Consider the following 21,709-nt stretch of genomic DNA (forward strand, 5'->3'; position numbering starts at 1 on the left):
TAGTTCAACTGCCGTACCCCATCAGAACCCAAAATATTAGCTTGCTTTACTCCAATGTTTGTAAATAAAGTAAATGTAAACAAACGCTATATAGCCTCAAAACATGATTGAAACTGTAATTGTTATATCATGGATGGTCAGTCCTTGCATCTCTAACTCTGTCTATAATTTTGAATGGTTACATTTCTCCAGCGCTATCTGTCAGCTTTTTAACGAAACCGGGGCGGGAAAAACAGTTTATTGTTTCTACTGCCGATTGATCCAGGTCAGGTGTGTCTGTAGCAACCATCATTTGGCAGCTGTTTAACTGTAATGGCTGATTGTCAATTAGCAATGAGATAGAGATATTGGGATTTCAACAGAAACGTTAGCAGACTGTGCTTACCTGCTGGTCCAACAGAACGGTGTTTGTGGGAATTGCAGCGAGGGCTTTATAGCTTAACTTGATCTTGTGTGGCTAGAGTTGAGAGGGATGGGCGGAGGGATATGAAAAATAAAAAACAAATCTTATTTATAGTGCTATTCCCAGGATGGGCTTTGCTAGAAATGTTCAAAATGATTCCATTTCTCAATGTAACAACACAATTCTGTTTAGACATAATGCACGTGAACCCTACAACATTTTCATGAAAAAAACGTTTGACTAACTGTCTAACTCTGAAAAGCAAGTATGACAGTTGGGAACCAAGGACAATATAGTTGCTGTTAGAGGTTGTAAGTTAACAAGATCATTTTTAGCCGAGCGGCATCTTGCCAGATACTCAAATCATCCTTACAGTACTCAATGTCAGTCACAGGACATTAATAGTTTCCTTTGTCCTCGTTTACTTGACTCATGCAGGTGGCGTGCGATTGGACTGCATGCCAGCATGCAGAGTAGCTACCTTTCTTTTTGTATCAAGGGAGTCTGACATCTCCCTCCATAGGCATGGAGAGGGCGTAGAGCGCAGGGAGAGAGAGGGAGACGGAGTAAGGTCACGGGTCGGGGGCGCCGGAGAAGGGGAGAGGGTGAAGCGGTCGGGTGTTGAGGGTGGAGTGGGGGGCTTAGGTGATGGACATCCTGGGGGTGTGTAGAGGGTGGGAGTGAGGTGGAAAGCTCTGTGAGCTGGGGAGACACCGAGTTGCAGCATCGAGTGTGGAGGTGTTTTCAGGCCATTCTGTAATGGGGTTGGTGATATTGTATCTATGTACCTCTGTGCAGAGGAAACTGTGCCACTGGGTGAGTGGGATGAGGCAGAAAGATGGCCCTCTGGGGCACAGCAGGAGAGAGAGCGAGGTTTAGGAGACCTGTAAAGACATGAGTTGGGCAGTGGACTCCAAACTTGGGGCCTTGCGGTCCCCCAGGTGTTAAGGGTCCCCATAGAAATCCCCTGATTGTTAGAGGTTCCCATGGAGGAAACTTCAGGTGTAGACGTATCGAGGGCCTTAAAGGTCTCCTGGTTATTAGCAGGTGCAGAAGACAGAAAGGTGAGCTTTGATCGTAGGTGAGAATTCAGAGCTTGGACAAAGTTCTTGCTAACTGGTTTAGGTTCAGCAGACAGTGAGTCCAGTGTTGAGTTTGATGAGGTGTTTACTGGTCCGGCAGACAGTGAGTCCAGTGTTGAGTTTGATGAGGTGTTTACTGGTCCGGCAGACAGTGAGTCCAGTGTTGAGTTTGATGAGGAGTTTACTGGTCCGGCAGACAGTGAGTCCAGTGTTGAGTTTGATGAGGTGTTTACTGGTCCGACAGACAGTGAGTCCAGTGTTGAGTTTGATGAGGTGTTTACTAGTCCGGGAGACGGTGAGCTGATCTTTGAGAAGGATGAGTAAAGAGGTTGACATGCAGAGGTCCCCTGGTTGTGAGCTGGGTTAGGAGACAGACATTTAAGTCTTGAGTGTGATGAACACAGGGGTTGATTTGTATCGTGGGGCACAGAAGCCCCCTGGTTCTTAACTGGTTTTGGTTCAGGTGACAGTGAGTTAAGTCTTGAGTTAACTGAGTTGTTGAGTGGCTCAGGAAACAGACGTCTGAATCTTGAGTGTGATGAGTACAGAGGTGGACTTGGAACTTTGGTGTGGTCTACTGGTTTGGGGAGGTTCTGAGGGAACGGTTGAGACAACGGTGGGACTGGTGACGCCACAAGGCTTCGATAAGAGGGGGAGGTGACCCTCTCAGAGATAAATCCATTGTTTGATTTCAGTTCATCTGAGTGTCTTAATGGTGGGCTGTGAGGGCCAACCATTCTCCATGAGGTGGAAAGCTCCTTAGACTCTATGGACAGGGGTGCATTGACAGATCTAAGGGACTCTAACACACATCCATCCCTGTGATGGTAACTCTGAGCTGGGCTGTGTATGGAGGCTGAGGACTGGGCCCTGGATGAGGACACCTCCAGGGGAATAGAGGCCACACTGGAAGCTGCAGAGCAGGCATTACAGGAAGTCCCATGGTGAATGGGCCAGCAGGGGGAGTAGGGTCTCTGTAGAGTAGGGGACAGGACTGGCAGGCGGCCCTTTCGGAGGATAGCTGTTAGCAGGGAGAGCCGTGTGGGAGGGGGCCTGTGGCGGGAGCCGAGGCGGGGGGACAGGGGACAGGGGGGCGAGGTGGGACTTGCACAACAAGTTGGTGAGAGGCAGGTTGGCGGCATGTGGACTAAACTGGAGCCAGGTTCTAGGGAGTGCCTCTTGACTCGCACAACAGAGGGGGTGAACATGCCTGATCTCACTGAGGAGCACGGGGACACCGCGCGAGACGTCTCGGGGGACATTTGCAGTGCAGACCAGCTCCTGTCTTTGTCCCAACTCTCAGAGAGGATGGACTCCTGACTCTGACTCTTTGAAGAAGAAGGAAACAGATCTGTGGAGTTAGCGGGGCTTAGTCTCTCGTCTGAGTCAGACTCCCTATTTAAAAAGAGATCCAAGCTGGCCTCAGCACCCACAGGGGTGTTGTGCCACTGCTGCTGAGAAATGCCCTGGTGTTCGTTAACAGCTGTTTCCATAGTCCTGGATACAAAATGGTGGACTCTATTTTCTGGCTGGGTATTTATAGGGGGAGGGGTCTGGGGTGGGGTTGGGTGATCAGGAGGAGATATCAACTGAGAAGAAAAAAAAACATGGGATAAGGGTGAAAAGGTTCTATGAATATTAATTAACACATTGTTGACTAATGATAACTGAAGATGACTGTCAATGAGGTAGATTTTTTTTATTTTATTTTATTTCAAATTCTGAATTATTGAACCATGATAGATAAACATTTTGCCATTAATTTGCAAAGTAATTAAAGCAGTCTCAGGCAAATATAATTTAGAAAAGGGTAAACAAAACTGGATTTTTACATAATAACTAATACATTGCATATCTGAGACCCAACTTCAAATCAGGATTGTAACCAAAGCTTCATATATCCAATTTATTTGTCTTTTGCTATACTATTTAAAAATGGAATCTCAGAAGGCATGTTCTCTCATTTAAAAGGTACAAGCAAAGGTCACAACAATTGGAACAGTATAGATTATGTCAAGTAGTGTTGGAACCAAAAATTCCGATCTGCCATTTGTGTGTCATTTTTATTACTATGTATAGATTTAATCTCAGAAGCTACAGTATGTAATTAAAATGGTCACATATGGAAGGGAGTCAAGCTGTAAGCCTTGACAAAACATTGTTATTCTAAAATATTTTTGCCCAACTTCTATTTAACTTACTATGTCTAGGCCTCAAGCAGAGAAGGTGCAACATATAGAAAATGAATACAAAGCTTTAAGATTCACTTTGTGATCAATGTTGTTGTTGGTTCTGCTGTAAATGTGAGTATCACATTGAGGTAGTAAGAGTAGAACATAAGCCCATGCACTTACCCGAGTGTATGTCTCCTGTTGGACCATGTCCCCTGCTTCACGTTTTTCACAGTCCCTGATATAGATCACCTCCGCCTTGAAAAGCCCTCCGTCTGACATGGTGTCTTCAGTCGCCTTCTGCTTGGGAACTCCTAAATTCTGACAGAGGATCAGGAAACATTGATGAGCCACTTAGATGAGTTACTGTAACCTGAGCAATCCTGAAGTGAACTTCGGCAAGTCCCTGTGTATAACTTCCAGCTCCTGAGCGAGAGCGGGACGTGTAATTATGTCTCTCTCCTGGGTTTCCTTTTACCAGAACACATGTCCCACATGAACTGTACACATGCACTACCACATGCCCCACTGGTTGAGTAAGAGCTTAACTGATACTATTTGTTGTTCATAATTATAGTAAGTCATTTCTCTAGGGGAGAAGGGACACCCGTACAGGATGACTGACTACAGAATTACACAGTATGTCCTCCATACGGTCACAATTCATTTAGAAATCTTTCTTCACTGTCTAAATAAAATGAAACGAAACATTCATAAATGTTAGTGTGTTCTCTTTCAGAGATTCACTAGATGTTAACTAGATGTGTGATACACTGCATTTAAAATGTAATTATTATGCGGAGAAAACAATGTATTCTGTCTTTCTTTCAATTGTACTCAAAATGGATGTTCAAAAAGGTAAAGCTGGATTTCTACAGTAAGAGAAGCTCTTTTAACAAGTTGTTGCATAATCCAAACCATTTGGCATACAGTATGATAGACTAGATTGAGACTAATCCATGATAATAAGAACCTTTCATCCACAATGCCAGTTCATTCTATAAGGCATAGAAGCTTCGATAATTCAAGTTGAATTGATGAAATACGGTGTAAGACCACTCTAATGACATTTGGAATGTCTGTATGGGTTTGACTTTTTCATACATTTGCTACAATAGCTCTTTCAAGAATGTACTCTCATCTCCCCTTTAGTTTCAGTCTGCTTATCCTGATTATTCTTTGTAGCATTCATACGTCTTGCTGAATTGAACATTGTGTATATGTAAATGGCTTGTATAATATATCTCATTCATTCCATGCTAGCATATAACCTATACCAATGTAAGTTCAAAATTGAACATCTGAATGGGAAATGAGGGAACATGAGTAATACTGTCAAATTCATATATAATATCTCTAAAATCGTATATATTTTAAAATCAGTTGTCTATAAAGGTACTACAGTTATCAAAACGACAGGATATTGCTTAGAAAAGCTGCATTTGAATAGAACAATGTCACAGCAGTTTTCAATGGCAAATTTAATTGTGAACAGCATTAAGTACCAAACAATATTAAGTACTGGAAATGGTTATTGCTAGTAAGCAGTATACATGTTATTATTGGTCCTAATCATGCTAGGTATGGAGAGAATATTAAGGAGAACATAGCAAAGAACATTGAGATAAGTATCAACTCACCTTTACGTCTCTCAGCTTTATATCAAATTGAATTGAATTTGTCACATGCGATGAATACAACAGGTGTTGACCTTACCGTGAAATGCTTACTTACAAGCCCTTAACCAACAATGCAGTTCAAGAAATAGTTACGAAAATATTTACTAAATAAACTAAAGTAAAACATAAAAAGTAACACAATAAAATAATAATAATGAGGCTATATACAGGGGGTACCGGTACCAAGTCAATGTGCGGGGCTACAGGTTAGTCGAGGTAATTTGTACATGTAGGTAGGTGTGAAGTAACTATGCATAGATAATAAACAGCCGAGTAGCAGCAGCGTAAAAATAAAAAAAAGGGGGGGGGGGTGTAAATGTAAATAGTCTGGGTGTCCATTTCATTAATTGTTCAGCAGTCATATGGCTTGGGGGTAGAGGCTGTTAAGGAGCATTTTGGACCTAGACTTGTATCCTGATCTATCCTGATTTATAGTATATACTGTATACTACTTAATGTTTGCTCACAGAGTGCACCTGCAGTTTATATTCACCTATGAAATAACCTCCTTGTGACATCTGCTGGTTTTCTGAACAACAGACTCGCAGAGATCCATGTGCATAACTCAGACCTTCATATTCATCATGAAAGGCAACCTAAGATTGACTTTAAATAAATAACTTGCAGATTTGGTTTCTCCTGTGTTCTGTATGGTAAAGAAAAAAGTCCTGGAGTGTTTGAACTCTTCACATTTGTATCTATGGTAACCTATTGAGCCAGTCCCTCTGGATATTACTCACAACCACACCTCATGTACTACAAGCCTGATGCAATTCTGTCCATGTGATAACACAGTATTATTCTACACTACAGAGCCAACAGACTTGCTTCATGGTTGCCTTAACTAAATGGATTTGATAACTGAGTGCTTGAATTGAAGCGCATTGAAAATCCCATGGGTGTTGTGTGAAAGATTCGCTCAATGAAAAACTCATTCCCATATCAACAGTGACTATTTGACAACTAATGTTATATAAACATTATCATTTCCTAATCATGTGCATTGAAAACCAACAAAAGCTAGAGTCAAAGTTTGAGACTGTGGAAATGGACGCAAACATGGATTGGTCAAACATATTTTCTTTCTTTCTCATCTGATGAGCGTATGACATTTGAAATAGCTGTATCAATGAAGAGACATCATCTCATCTTGTTCAGTTAGTGCATTGTTAATAATGTTTTGACAGGAATATTATCAGACTTTTTTTTTATAAATGCATGTATTCATGCATACACTGTAAAAAATACAATAAAAAATATGTTTATTCAACATACAATTGTAATGCAACCAGTTGAAAATGCACAATCCTGAGTGCAGCTGGTTCCCTTACAATTTTATGTTGAATCAACATATTTTTCTTTTACAGTGTAAGAATTGAGACCACACAAAAGTGTCTGATTGAAGTTGGTGCCAAGTACCTTATTTGGTTTGCCTGCGAGTAGTCCTGTATTCGCAGCCTTTGTGAGCGTGATTTTAATTGGCAATGTCTTTAGCACCGGCACAAATGTATAAAAAAGAAGCTTGGATGACACTTCTTCTTCTGAGACCTGTAAATCAGAAAGGAACAAATTGTTTGATGGTTACACATGTTATTATCATCTTATGTCCGTGATCTTCACATGAAAAAACTATTCAAATCACATGATCTGAGTTTGTAATGAAACTACATTGTTGAAGCGCTGTCGCACGCTAGTGATCCACATCTTGTGAATATTTCTAGCTATAAAGTATGTATTTCTACCATTTAAAAGGATGTTGCAAGTTTGTAAAGAATCCCTGAGATGTGGTTTACCTTCTGCTTGCTTTAGTTATTCTGGTCAGAGTTGCATGAAATAAACCCAAAGCTGCTCAAGAGAATAATGCAGTGTTTTTCCAAATTCGTTTTGGGATGTAGTACTCAAAATGGAATGTGTCAGAACAGAAGCTCAATTCAGACTACATGAATATGTACACGTAGGAGGGAGAAATGAGTCCGGCCCTGTTCACATTTTAAGAGCTCACAGTTAATGATTGTTGGCTGACTGAGCAAGAGACAAAGAATATAGGCAGACAAGTGCATTTTTCCCCTCCTCCATTTGGAAAGAAAACATGTTTTGTATTATCTAACTACTTGAAATAAATTAATATACATTCTGTATATACTACTGAAATAAATTAATATACATTCTGTGGGTCTCCCTATTAATATTTCAATGAATCTGTTAACTTACACCTTAATTCTACAAAGGTTTACACAATGATGAGGAAGTATGTGACAGGTTAGCATTTTTCATCATTAATCTTGTTTCATGAATTTTTACAATAATAGCCCATTTTGACTTTTCAGCTGGCCCATCTAATGGAAATCGCCCAGTTCTGCCTCACCAACCTGCTCATATATGTAGACTACAGTATTTATTACAACTCAACCAAGACTATGAGTGTTCAATATTGAAGCGTCGTGCTTGTATTGGATCATACTTTGTACATAGGATTTAAAAGTCCTGAGGAAATGAACATAAAGTAAACGTTTAGAATCCCTTACTACCAGTTTAGAGAGATGGATCATGCAGGTCAAAATAAATGGCACTGCAATCAACGGTCGTTTCTTTAGCTAGCACAGTGATGCCATGCCACTAACTTGTTTATTGGGAGTGTCATAATGTTGGTTAAACCAGAACTAAAGGTTTACGTAATTGAGCAGCCGCTTGATTAAGTTCTGGGTCCATACGTATTAAGAGAAGAGATGAAGAGATGCTAGAACAAGGAGCGGAACCGGAATGAGTTGCGGACGAATATCCCCTCCCCTTCTGAAATTCGAAATATGTTAACCTCTCTAGGGTAGGGGGCAGTATTTTCACATCCGGATAAAAAAACATACCCAATTTAATCTGGTTATTACTACTGCCCAGAAACTAGAATATGCATATAATTGTTTGATTTGGATAGAAAACACCCTAAAGTTTCTAAAACTGTTTGAATGGTGTCTGTGAGTATAACAGAACTCATATGGCAGGCAAAAACCTGAGAAGATTCTGTACAGGAAGTGCCCTCTCTGACCATTTCTTGGCCTTCTACACTCTCTTTATTGAAAACAAAGGATCTCTGCTGTAACGTAACTCTTTGTAATGCTCCCATAGGCTCTCAGAAGGCGCCAGAACGTTGAATGATGACTTTGCAGCCCATGGCTGAAAAACAGTAGCACATTTGGATAGTGGTCGATCTGAGAACAATGAGACGGGTGCGCGCATGCACGTGAAGAGTCCATTTTAGATTTTGAGTCTTTGAACGAAAACAGGGTTTCCCGGTCGGAATATTATCGCTTTTTTACGAGAAAAATAGCATAAAAATTGATTTTAAACAGCATTTGACATGCTTCGAAGTACGGTAGTGGAATATTTAGAAATTTCTTGTCACGATACGCGTCCGCACGTCACCCTTCGGATAGTGTCTTGAACGCAAGAACAAAACAGAGGATATTTGAACATAACTATGGATTATTTTGAACCAAAACAACATTTGTGGATGAAGTAGAAGTCCTGGGAGTGCATTCTGACGAAGAACAGCAAAGGTAATCCAATTTTTCTTATAGTAAGTTTGGTGAGTGCCAAACTTGGTGGGTGTCAAAATAGCTAGCCCGTGATGGCGAGCTATCTACTCAGAATATTGCAAAATGTGCTTTTGCTGAAAAGCTATTTTAAAATCGGACACCGCAAGGAGTTCTGTATCTATAATTCTTAAAATAATTATGTTTTTTGTGAACGTTTATCGTGAGTAATTTAGTAAATTCACCGGAAGTTTGCGGTGGGTATGCTAGTTCTGAACGTCACATGCTAATGTAAAAAGCTGTTTTTTGATATAAATATGAACTTGATTGAACAAAACATGCATGTATTGTATAACATAATGTCCTAGGAGTGTCTCTTTCGATGAAGATCAAAGGTTAGTGCTGCATTTAGCTGTGGTTTTGGTTTTTGTGACATTATATGCTAGCTTGAAAAATGGGTGTCTGATTATTTCTGGCTGGGTACTCTGCTGACATAATCTAATGTTTTGCTTTCGTTGTAAAGCCTTTTTGAAATCGGACAGTGTGGTTAGATTAACGAGAGTCTTGTCTTTAAAATGGTGTAAAATAGTCAAATGTTTGAGAAATTGAAGTAATAGCATTTCTAAGGTATTTGAATATCGCGCCACGGGATTCCACTGGCTGTTGAGTAGGTGGGACGATTTCGTCCCACATACCCTAGAGAGGTTTTAACACCTGTGAAACCGTGATTTGTCCAAATAACGAAAAACCCAAACACAGTGACATAAACGCAAACACGGGAACTACTGCTGCTCGTTGGCCCATGCGTCCCATTCCTTCCCGACATATTCTACTGTACCAGTTATGTTTAGGTAGATCTGTCCACCAGAGATTAGGAGTGACATATAGTGACACTTAAAGGGAAATGTCAACATTTTTCTACTTCATATTCAAAATCTCCAGCACAACACCCAACATCAACATATGTGAAAATGGCGCGTTTCTGTTTTGTAGTAAAAAGATAAATGTTTCAAATGACATCATCGGTGTGCATCATGTGATTTAAACCAATTATGAGTAGGCATTGCCTACTAATTGCCTACTAATTGGTTGATGAAACACTTATCTTCTATCTTTTTTACTACAAAACATAGAAACACGCAATTTGCAATGTTGAAGTTGGAGTGGTGCTGGAGATGATGAATGTGAAGTTGAAAAAGTGTTAAATGTCCCTTTAATTGCAGCCTGGTTGCAATTAGCAATTTTTCAGAATCGACACAACTTAGTATTTTACTATGCTACATATAAGTGCTGACAAAATACGTTTTTGTAAACTTGCAGTTAAATGCATGAGATATGTCTGGGATCACTGGAGTGTTCTCTTGTTGAGCAAACAGCTGAACTGACAGTCACTGTAAATGTAGGCAGGCAGCTCAGGTTTTGTCCTCAATTTAATGTCGCTAGACAGAAATAGCCTTGTTTATTTCATGCTCTCGTATCTTTTCCATTGCGAAGTGACGCTGGGTTTATCATGAGACCAGAGCTAACTTGAGAGAAAAGACTTCAACCAAGATTGTAGCTGTGGTAGCTAATGACAAAGTCATAAACACATACAATTTCTCTACTTAAAATGTGATTTTAACCTAACCATAACTGTAACCACACTGCTAACGTTATTCCTAACCCTAACATTAAATTAAGACCGAAAAGCACATTTTTTGTCTTCATCAATTTTTACAATATTATAGCCAACATTTACTTTGTGGCTGTGGTAACTAGTGGAAACCCCACAAACACTGAACTTAAACTTTAGCTCGTTCCATTGTTTTCCCTTCTCTACTGCTCCAAGACATTGAAGTATGAGTGTTTAATTACAACAACAAAAACACAACTACTAAGGCTACAGGTATTAAATCAATGGTTGATAGTGGGTTTCCAGTTATTGCTTTCAGAATTGTGTTTGATTGGCACAGCAGCTATGAAAATCAAACAGTTTGAAAAAGTGATACAGATATAAGATCTTAATTTGATCAACCTGTTGTAGAAGAACTTCCCTGAAATGCATGAAATTTAAAAATTGCAGTGTATATGAAGTTTAAACTGAGGGATTTTGATGGGGATGTTTTTATTATGTCACTTGACGCATCTGAAGTTTCCACTTTAAAATTCTAGACTTGATTTTCCCTTACGAAAAGTGTATCAACCCCTACAAAGATATCCATTAATTATAATAATGAACATTTACTGCTGCAGCAGGACTATTGTCCTGCCTTAGCACACTGGCTCAAATGAAGATCCTACATCTGTAGTGCTTTCAGAATTGTGTTTGATTTTCATTATTATTATTATTATTTTGTATTTACCCTTTAACTAGGCAAGTCAGTTAATAACAAATTCTTATTTACAATGACGGCCTACCCCAGCCAAACCCGGACGACGCTGGGCCAATTGTGCACCACCCTATGGGACTCCCAATCACATCCGGATGTGATACAGCCTGGATTCAAACCAGGGTCTGTAGTGACGCCTTTTGCACTGAGATGCAGTGCCTTAGACCGCTGCGCCACAGGGTAGCTAATTGGTACAGCAGCTGTGGAAATTAAACATGCTTTCTGAAAATACACTGCAAATGATTGAATACCAACCTCAGTTAATATCTTGGCAGAGGGCTAAACGGCTTGCCCATTCCCAAGCTTTCATAAGTTCCACAAGAAATACTCCCCAAAACAAAATGCCGTTATAAATCCATTTGAATGAGATTTACTCAGAAAAAAATAAACAAGAGTGCTATCAGCAGCCTTTGAAATGTCCACTCTCACCAGCTGTCCTTATAAATAGTGGAAAACAGAGTAGGCTGACAGCAATTAGTGACACAATATGACTGACAGACCATAACTTTAATATGTTACATACAGTAAATGCTTCTAGGTCCTTTTAGATACGAATTTTGTTAATTACGCACAGCAAGATATTTTATACCCACATCAAAAGTGGATTACCCAGACACCATGAACAAAGAGATCATCCAAAAAACCAAGAGTTGGAAAAATTGTATTCCTACTCTGAATAATTCATGCAATGTTATACCTGAGAAAAATGAATCTGCTCCCTTGGAGATAAGAGGAGACACATTTTCACAGAAGTCGATTGGTATGAGAGACGGGTTGGTTGTCTCAAGGGTTTGTTTTTCTCAAGGGTTGGTTGTCTCAAGGGTTGGTAGTCACAGTGCTAATTACTCCCAATCTAGAGGGTGCTGTGTAAGAATGCCCTTCCACTTCAAAAGGTACAAGAGGTACAGGATAAATCACGGCACTGTAGCTGGGGTTCAATCAGTGTTGACCAGCCCAGTAATCACCCATTGCCGCCTTGCCCATGCCACTATCCTTTGTCTGATATTGCATCTGAAATGTCTGCAGAGTACAGGGTTTATTGATAGTTTAGACAATAATGATTAACATGTACTTTATAAATCATTAATTATCAACTATAACTGGTTCAAATTGAGTGTGAATGTTGTTTTTATGCTTGCCAAATAATGGATTTATACTATACAGTATAAGCCTGTATTGTATTTGACTATTGCTATTATTGATTATGGTACAGCAACATAAGGTTTGTAGCCATTGAGAGGTCACTGTATACAATACGACAATGCAAGTGGGCATTATTGCTCATTGAAAGTCATCTTAGCCATGGCCGCAGGAAGATGTTTTCGGGTGGGGGTGTTGTCTACGGGGGTGTTTTTCTCCCCCGCTCTGCAGTCAAGTATTTTTCTCCGCTCATACAGGAATAATAAAGGCCTAGTCCACTAATTTATTTATATTAATTATTTGTTCATTGTGATTTATCAGGGGGTGCTGCAGCACCCTCAGTACCCCTACTTTCTGTGACTATGATCTTAGCTGTGAACAGGATGTGAGGAGCATGTGGTAAATGTTGTCTGTTTTCTTGTGATGTGATAGTATAGGGGCCGGCCCTGGACATAAAGCAACATAAGTGGTTGCTTAGGGCCCCCCGTTGCTAGGGGGCCTCTGACCCCCTCAAAAAACAGAGTTTTAGGAACTCAGTTGGGGTCTGAACTTACTGTTGAGAGTTAGAACAGTAGAATACACAAGGTGAAATTTCGAAATTTGGTTGTGCATTAGTAGTCCCTGACAGTCACTCAATTAGCCCATGTCAGCTAAATATTTTTAGATTGATAAGTTAGTCCAGCCAGCTATCTAAACTTGTAGTAATCATGGTTGAATTATTGACCGAGCATGAAGAGCACGTGTGGCCCTGACCTCCAGGGGACCCCCATTGATTTTGTTAGTCAATCTCACTCAGATATCATATTAACATGGCATACAGTATATCATGGTTAAATGTGTAGAATTGCAGGAAATTTGCTTTAAAACTGCAAAGAAAATCTCTCCACCCTATGACAAAATGTGTGGAACAGCAGTAAAATTTGCTGTAAAACTGGTACTTTTTTTCTCCGCCACATGGCAAAATGTGTAGAATTGCAGCAAACTTTCTTTAAAACTGCAATATTTTCTCTGCACCCCATGGCAAAATGTGTAGAATTTCAGGAAATTCATATTTTTCTTCTCTCTGCATCAAACAACATTTTGCTTAGGGTCCACCCCCCCAGAAAAAGTTCTCAGCATTGTGTTTATGTTTTGATGTACTATATCATACACTTATTGAACCTCACTTATTGAACCTCACGCCTTTTTATATATTTTACCCCATTTTTCAATCTTGTCTCATCGCTGCAACTCCCCAATGTGCTCCGGAGGCGAAGGTTGAGTCATGCATCTTACAAAACATGACCCGCCAAACCACGCTTCTTAACACCCGCCCGCACCAATGTGTCCGAGGAAACACTGCTCAACTGATGACTGATGTCAGCCTGCAGGCGCCGGCCCGCCACAAGGAGTCGCAAGAGCGCAATGAGCCAAGTAAAGCCCCCTTGCCAAACCCTCCCCTATCCCGGATGACGCTGGGCCAATTGTGCACTGCCCTATGGGACTCAGTTGTGATACAGCCCAGGATCAAACCCAGGTCTGTAGTGATGCCTCTAGCACTGCGATGCAGTGCCTTAGACCGCTGCGCCACTTGGGAGGCCCAATCATTCCCCTTTTAAAAACAAAGATAAGTTGTTGTGATTGTGAAAAGAAGCCGTGGTCTTGATAGTAACGCTCATGATCATGGTTTTCTACCTCACTTTTATTACAGCAATCTAGATTCTAGAGGCCAGCTACTCCATCAAAAGCCTTAGCTCAACAAATGCACTTAAAACTGAGTGTGAGTGGCAAATACAGATGTCAAAAGACATGTTGCTATCATCTCTTAAATGGGGCCATTACTTGTAGCATTACTTGATGATTACACTTCAGTCACTGTCAGAAATGGAGAGAAAATTAGGGGTTTAAAGCCACAATCAGCCATTTCAACCAGCCAGGTCACACAAGATCCAATGCAGTATTTAACGTTCATCCAGCTCCCCAGGACGTCGAGAGATGCCTTCAATACCTGCCACTAGGGGCAATGGTGAGCGCTGTCACCATTAAGTAGGCTGCCATCAAGAAGGCTCTGCAGCCTCCGAGGATCGTGGGGTTAATCCCCAGTGCTAGGGACCATTTTAACCTTACCCTAAACCTTACCCTTTAACTTAACCAATCAGAATGAATGCCTAAATTTAACTGTTGAGTTGTTCCACAGGAGGTTGGCACCTTAATTGGGGAGAACGGGCTCGTGGTAATGGTTGGAGGGGAATAAGTGGAATGGTATCAAATACATCAAACATATGGTTTCCATGTGTTTGTTGCCATTCCATTCACTCTGTCCAGCCATTATGAGCCGTCCTCCCTTCAGCAGCCGCCACTGATTTTAACCCTATCCCAAACCTCAAAGGAGCAATCAGCAGTAGAAACAATAACAAAGCTTCTCAGAACTCCTGCCACCTATCATTTCAGCCAAATGCCTGCAAGTCATACTAATGAAGACCTTTTATTGAAAAAAGACACGTTGAATGCTAACTTTAATTACACATTTGTATGGCTAGTAACTGCCCCAATCTAACATCTAGCCCCCAATCTAACATCTAGCATCTAGCCCCCCAATCTAACATCTAGTCCCCCAATCTAACATCTAGCCCCCTAATCTAACATCTAGCCCCCTAATCTAATGTCTAGCCCCCTAATATAATGCTTAGCTCTGTGGTAAGGGTTTCTTCTTATGTTGTTGGCCAACTGTTCTATGAGTGGTGTAAATGATTATTGAATCAAATAGATAACGGAGGATTAATTGACAACTGAATTGATAAATTCAGCACCAAATGAATTAAAACAGTGTAAATCATATAAAAGAAGAGCCATTCAATGGTTCCTTTTGTCTCATGACCTTGGAATATTTAAAGTACATTTTAAATGTTCAGTTACATTTCCCACCAGTTTTATCAATTTGAATCACTACAATAACATTTGCCACCACATTCATCAAATCCACTCAACTTTTATCATTGAGGTCCATATGACGAATGGCTAAATATGTTTTCATGTCTGGATTCATCCCAACCATTCAGGTCGCATATGGATTTTTACCAAAAGCAGGTGGATGTGTATTTGTATTTATTATGGTTCGCCAATAGCAAGGCAGCAGCTACTCTTCCTGTGGTCCAGCAAAATTAAGGCAGTTGTACCATTTTAAAAACATTACAATACATTCACAACAGATTTCACAAGACAGTAAGGGTGTGCCCTCAGGCCACTACTATACTACCAAATATCGACAACACAAAATCAATATCTATAGTGTGTATGTTATCGTGTGTGTATGCATGTGTCTGTTCCGGGGTTTGTGTTTCTTCACATCGTATCAAGTAATATGTAAACAGTAGTCTCAGCCAAAAAGCATATATGCTTTATCCTAGGAACCTTTCATTTTATTTTAACTGTGTGTTCTCACATGTTAGCCCCTGTCTCTCTATTTCCTCTGTAGTCACAACAGCGGGTAAATAAATGATTTAAAGGTTAAGGCAGGCATTTCCTACTTGCCAGTTAGGGCTCCTCTTGAAGGTTTAATTGCTGGGAGTATTGCCACGGTCATACCGTCCTCACAGATCATATTTCCCCCACTGTGGGGCAATACTGCCAGTCATTTCACTGGGCCTGCGCTCACACAGGTATTTCTCCAGAGAATTCATGGCACATACCCTGACCAATACCAAACACCAACAAGAAACAGTAATAGATCATTCCCAGAAACAGACCACCCCTGTTGGTGTCCGTTATAGATAGTCACACATACACCCACTATTGACTGGATGTTCACTTTACTCTAAACATTTCAAGATCAAGACCACAGAGAAAAGTGTACTTACATGGAATTGCTTGGAGATTATTTAACACAGAATTGTAGATCTACATTATGGACCGCTAAGCAATTTCTAGTTTCAGGGGATTTGGCATCTCCATTGAGGCTAGAACATAAACAAGTGGGTGTGTCACTTCGTCAAGAGTTTAATTACATCCACTGCCCCTCCTTCAAAAGTAAATATACAAATATAACCATCTGCCAGCTGCTCCGTAAATACGCTGCTGAGACCAGTCTGTCTGTCATAACATGGTGGATATAGGGTTTGTACGCGCTCTAGACAATCACTTTCTTCGGCAAGAAAAAGCGTTCCTATTTTAGAGAAAACGTCTCTGTGATCTGGTGTGTAAGGCAGTAGCACACTAGACATTTAGATTACCTCTCAATGCCACGGAGACCGTTGGTTGACATTCCATTTAGGGTCCCATAAAGTTATGATGTGACATAGTAAGACATTACATGGACCAAACACATTAGAATGCTGAGCTCCCAACACGTGATGCTGACCCCAACATAATAGATAAATTACTTTCTATACAGCATCTGTGCCAAGTAGAAACTGGCTGTCCCCAGCATGCAGACTGTGGTATGGGAGGCACAACTCAATAAAGATCTATTCAATATTCAAGTGAGGCAGAAGTAAAGGCAATCATCTTTTTTGGACTTTTGAGACATGTTTCTCTCAAAGCGCAATTCAGCATCTACTAGTGAACAGGCCTTCAGTAAGTATAGTTCTTTACAGCACAAATTGTTCCATCTGGTTTGAATCAATATCTCTTACTGTAGACACATGCTGACAGGAGTACGAATATTGTTCTACCAATTCTTCCTGATCTGTAGCCTCAAATGTACACAGCTGAGAGAGGAATTCCGACCGTACTACTTTAATTTAAAGCAAAGTAATGAACAACAGTTAGGCTAATGAAATTCACAAGCAGTTGAATCCCATTCAATTAAAGAAAAGTAATTCATGTATTTAATTTCTGACAGCCAATGAAATGCTAACTCTTAACATCATCTCCAGCATCACCCCAACATCAACATATGTGAAAATGGCGTGTTTCTGTCACGGATCCCTCCGGAACTGTCATTACGCACACCTGGTCCCTATTCCCATTTGATTAGTACTTGTATAAGTGTGCCCTTTGTTCACCATTGCCTGTCGATTATTGTTCCAATGTCCGTTGGTTGTGTGAGTACCTGTGCTGTGTTGTTTTGGATTTCGTGCTGTGTGTATTGCGCAGATGATTCTGGGTCTCGTCCCGTGTGGTATCATTGTGCGCTTATGTTATTTACTCGAGGTACTCCTCGCTCTTTTGTTTGGGTTTCAACCCTGTGTTTTGTATACGTGTTTGTTTGGTCTTAGTCCCTGTGCCTTTACACGGCACGCTGTAATTTGGGTAAAGAAATAAAAAAGAACTTACGCATTCCTGCACCTGTCTCCCGATCCCTTATACCAACGTGACAGTTTCTGTGTTTTGTAGTTAAAAAAGTTAGCGGTAGCAGTAGTAAATCACTGAAGAAGTTGCTAATGTGTAGCATGATTCTTTCTGTTGTGATACGGCGACTAGATAGTGAAGACTAGATGAAATGTATCATAAAATGTACTGTACAGCAATAACCTGTGTGCACGCAGAGCTGACAAATGCACTGACATTTTCAACCTCTCCTCTGTAATCCCGACGTTTCAAGCTGACTACCATCATTCCTGTCCCCAAAAACTCTATGGCATCCTGCCACAATGACTACCGCCCTGTAGCACTCACATCTGTAATAATGAAGTGCTTTGTAAGGCTGGTCATGGCACATAACATCTTCATTCCAGACACCCTAGACCTACTCTAATTCGTATACCACCCCAACAGATCCACAGAAGACGCAATCTCAATCATACTCCACTCTGCCCTCTTCCACCTAGAAAAGAGGATTACCAATATGATGATGCTGTTCATCGACTACAGCTCAGTGTTCAACACCATAGTGCCCTAAAAAGCTCATCAAGTTAAGGACTCTGGGACTAAACACCTCCCTCTGCAACTGGATCCTGGACTTCCTGACAGGCCTCCCCCCAGGTGGTAAGAATAGGTAACAACACATCTGCCACGCTGATCCTCAACACGGGGGCCCCCCAGGGGTGTGTGCTTAGTCACCGCCTGTACTCCCTGTTCACCCAGGACTGTGTGGCCACGCGTGATTCCAACTCCATCAAGTTTGCTGACAACACGACGGAGGACGGTGGTAAGCCTGATCACCAACGGCGAGACATCATACAGGGAGGAGATCAGAGACCTGGCAGTGTTGTGCCAGGACAACAACCTCTCCCTCCACGTCAGAGTGGAGAGGGTCAAGAGCTTCAAGCTCCTCGCTGTCCACATCACTTTACTTGACATCATGGGAAAATCAAAAGAAATCAGCCAAGACCTCAGGAAAAAAAATGTAGACCTCCACAAGTCTGGTTCATCCTTGGGGGCAATTTCCAACTGCCTGAAGGTACCACGTTCATCTGTACAAAAAATAGTACGCAAGTATAAACACCATGGGGCCACGCAGCCGTCATCCCGCTCAGGAAGGAGACGCGTTCTGTCTCCTAGAGATGAACGTACTTTGGTGCGAAAAGTGCAAATCAATCCCAGAACAACAGCAAAGGACCCTGTGAAGATGCTGGAGGAAACAGGTACAAAAGTATCTACACTGCTCAAAAAAATAAAGGGAACACTTAAACAACACATCCTAGATTTGAATGAAAGAAATAATCTTATTAAATACTTTTTTCTTTACATAGTTGAATGTGCTGACATCAAAATCACACAAAAAGAATCAATGGAAATCCAATTTATCAACACATGGAGGTCTGGATTTGGAGTCACACTCAAAATTAAAGTGGAAAACCACACTACAGGCTGATCCAACTTTGATGTAATGTCCTTAAAACAAGTCAAAATGAGGCTCAGTAGTGTGTGTGGCCTCCACGTGCCTGTATGACCTCCCTACAATGCCTGGGCATGCTCCTGATGAGGTGGCGGATGGTCTCCTGAGGGATGTCCTCCCAGACCTGGACTAAAGCATCCGCCAACTCCTGGACAGTCTGTGGTGCAACGTGGCGTTGGTGGATGGAGCGAGACATGATGTCCCAGATGTGCTCAATTGGATTCAGGTCTGGGGAACGGGCGGGCCAGTCTATAGCATCAATGCCTTCCTCTTGCAGGAACTGCTGACACACTCCAGCCACATGAGGTCTAGCATTGTCTTGCATTACGAGGAACCCAGGGCCAACCGCACCAGCATATGGTCTCACAAGGGGTCTGAGGATCTCATCTCGGTACCTAATGGCAGTCAGGCTACCTCTGGCGAGCACATGGAGGGCTGTGCGGCCGCCTAAAGAAATGCCACCTCACACCATGACTGACCCACCGCCAAACCGGTCATGCTGGAGGATGTTGCAGGCAGCAGAATGTTCTCCACGGCGTCTCCAGACTCTGTCAAGTTTGTCACGTGCTCAGTGTGAACCTGCTTTCATCTGTGAAGAGCACACGGCGCCAGTGGCGAATTTGCAAATCTTGGTGTTCTCTGGCAAATACCAAACGTCCTGCACGGTGTTGGGCTATAAGCACAACCCTCACCTGTGGACGTCGGGCCCTCATACCACCCTCATGGAGTCTGTTTCTGACCGTTTGAGCAGACACATGCACATTTGTGGCCTGCTGGAGGTCATTTTGCAGGGCTCTGGCAGTGCTCCTCCTGCTCCTCCTTGCACAAAGGCAGAGGTAGCGGTCCTGCTGCTGGGTTGTTGCCCTCCTACGGCCTCCTCCACATCTCCTGATGTACTGGCCTGTCTCCTGGTAGCGCCTCCATGCTCTGGACACTACGCTGACAGACACAGCAAACCTTCTTGCCACAGCTAGCATTGATGTGCCATCCTGGATGAGCTGCACTACCTGAGCCACTTGTGTGGGTTGTAGACTCCGTCTCATGCTACCACTAGAGTGAAAGCACCGCCAGCATTCAAAAGTGACCAAAACATCAGCCAGGAAGCATAGGAACTGAGAAGTGTTCTGTGGTCACCACCTGCAGAACCACTCCTTTATTGGGGGTGTCTTGCTAATTGCCTATAATTTCCACCTGTTGTCTATTCCATTTGCACAACAGCATGTGAAATTTATTGTCAATCAGTGTTGCTTCCTAAGTGGACAGTTTGATTTCACAGGAGTGTGATTGACTTGGAGTTACATTGTGTTGTTTAAGTGTTCCCTTTATTTTTTTGAGCAGTGTACAATGTAGAAAATAGTTTTTTTTTTTTTTTTTAAACTGGAATGATTAGGTGTGTCCAAACTTTTGACTGGTACTATATATATATATATATATATATATATATATATTTGGTTTTTATTAGTTGTACTATTTTGATATTGATTACTACACTGTTGGTTAGAGCTTTCAAGGTAAGCCTTTCACTGTACTTCGCATGTGACAAAACTTGAACTTAAGTCTTCCCCAAACAAAGCAGTATGCTGTGTGTCACAAATGGGAGTGCAAATGAAAGTGCATGGGGGGGGGCTTTTTCAACCAAGGTCATTGGCAGCACAACCCTTAAGAAAAAAGATTGCAGTCACAGTGCAGTATAAGTGCAGTTAGAGTGCAATATAACTACAGTATGCTGCAATTACTGCGCCCAAAATACCACAGTCGATTGCAGTTACTGCACTTTTACTGCTGTTTCAAAACTGCAGTCTTTTTTGTAAGGGAAACACCTTACACACTACTAGGTGTTAATATACTAGCCTTAAGTAAAACCTCTTCAATATGATTAAGCTGCTACTTCCTTTGTTCTTTACCAAAGTAAAATATTGATTCCCTTCTTACCTTTCCCTGGCTCTCATTTGAGCTGTCACTCTTCTCCACATCTTGGCATTGTTTATGTCCAGGTAAAGGTGAAATGCTCTCAGGGTTACAGAGGTCCATTCGGCTACACACTATAATTCAGTTAAGGCAACTTTTCCATATGGAGTCCTAACATGTATTAACCTGTGATAAGTGCCGAGCAGCGCTGGCTTCCATTTATAGACACACAAAGCCACAAATAGCTTGCAGACGGCATCCAGCCTGCAGGGCACCGATAACTATAATGATCATGCCATCGCTAGCAACTGTGCTCTGTGCCCCCGGGAATGCATGGCCACAATTGTATTTGCTCTTCTCTCAATTCAAATTTGTCCGAGGGGGTCCCTGGAGCGGCGGTCTCCGAAGGTGTAGTGATGACCAAAGACAAGTGTTTCACCCACTTCCCCACAGTTATATATACAGTAAGTCTGTTCCCATTAAAACAGTCATAGACAATTGCACAAAGAATAGTGTAGAGCAGGGGTACTCAACTCTTACCCTACAAGGTTCTGTTCTACCTGAGTTAATAGCACACACCAGGTGACCCAGGTCTAAATCAGTCCCTGATTAGAGGGGAACAATGAAAATGCAGTGGAACTGACTTTGAGGTCCAGAGTTGAGTTTGAGGGGT

The 21,709-nt window shown here is 41.6% G+C and overlaps 1 protein-coding gene across 5 annotated transcripts in view; it reads right to left on the reverse strand.

Moving 5' to 3' along the window:
- The window catches only part of mlip (muscular LMNA-interacting protein), a 48,519-nt gene extending 27,286 nt beyond the window's left edge, over positions 1–21,233 (reverse strand). Inside the window, exons 1-5 of one of the 5 annotated variants that reach the window (XM_014180162.3) lie at positions 21,061–21,231; positions 6,755–6,883; positions 3,840–3,977; positions 885–3,074; positions 386–457 (exon numbers count right to left, since the gene is read on the reverse strand). In XM_014180162.3, coding sequence (XP_014035637.2) covers positions 386–457; positions 885–3,074; positions 3,840–3,977; positions 6,755–6,883; positions 21,061–21,159 — 2,628 coding nt within the window. In that variant the 5' untranslated portion in view covers positions 21,160–21,231. Of the gene's footprint in view, positions 1–385; positions 458–884; positions 3,075–3,839; positions 3,978–6,754; positions 6,884–7,128; positions 7,228–16,207; positions 16,314–21,060 lie in introns of those variants that run through there. The other 4 variants (XM_014180165.3, XM_014180164.3, XM_014180163.3 and 1 more) reach the window with 4 other exon arrangements.
- Between the last annotated feature and the right edge of the window lie 476 nt (positions 21,234–21,709).

The sequence above is a fragment of the Salmo salar genome, chromosome 28, assembly GCF_965601325.2.
Source record: "Salmo salar chromosome 28, fSalSal1, whole genome shotgun sequence".
Taxonomy (NCBI): domain Eukaryota; kingdom Metazoa; phylum Chordata; class Actinopteri; order Salmoniformes; family Salmonidae; genus Salmo; species Salmo salar.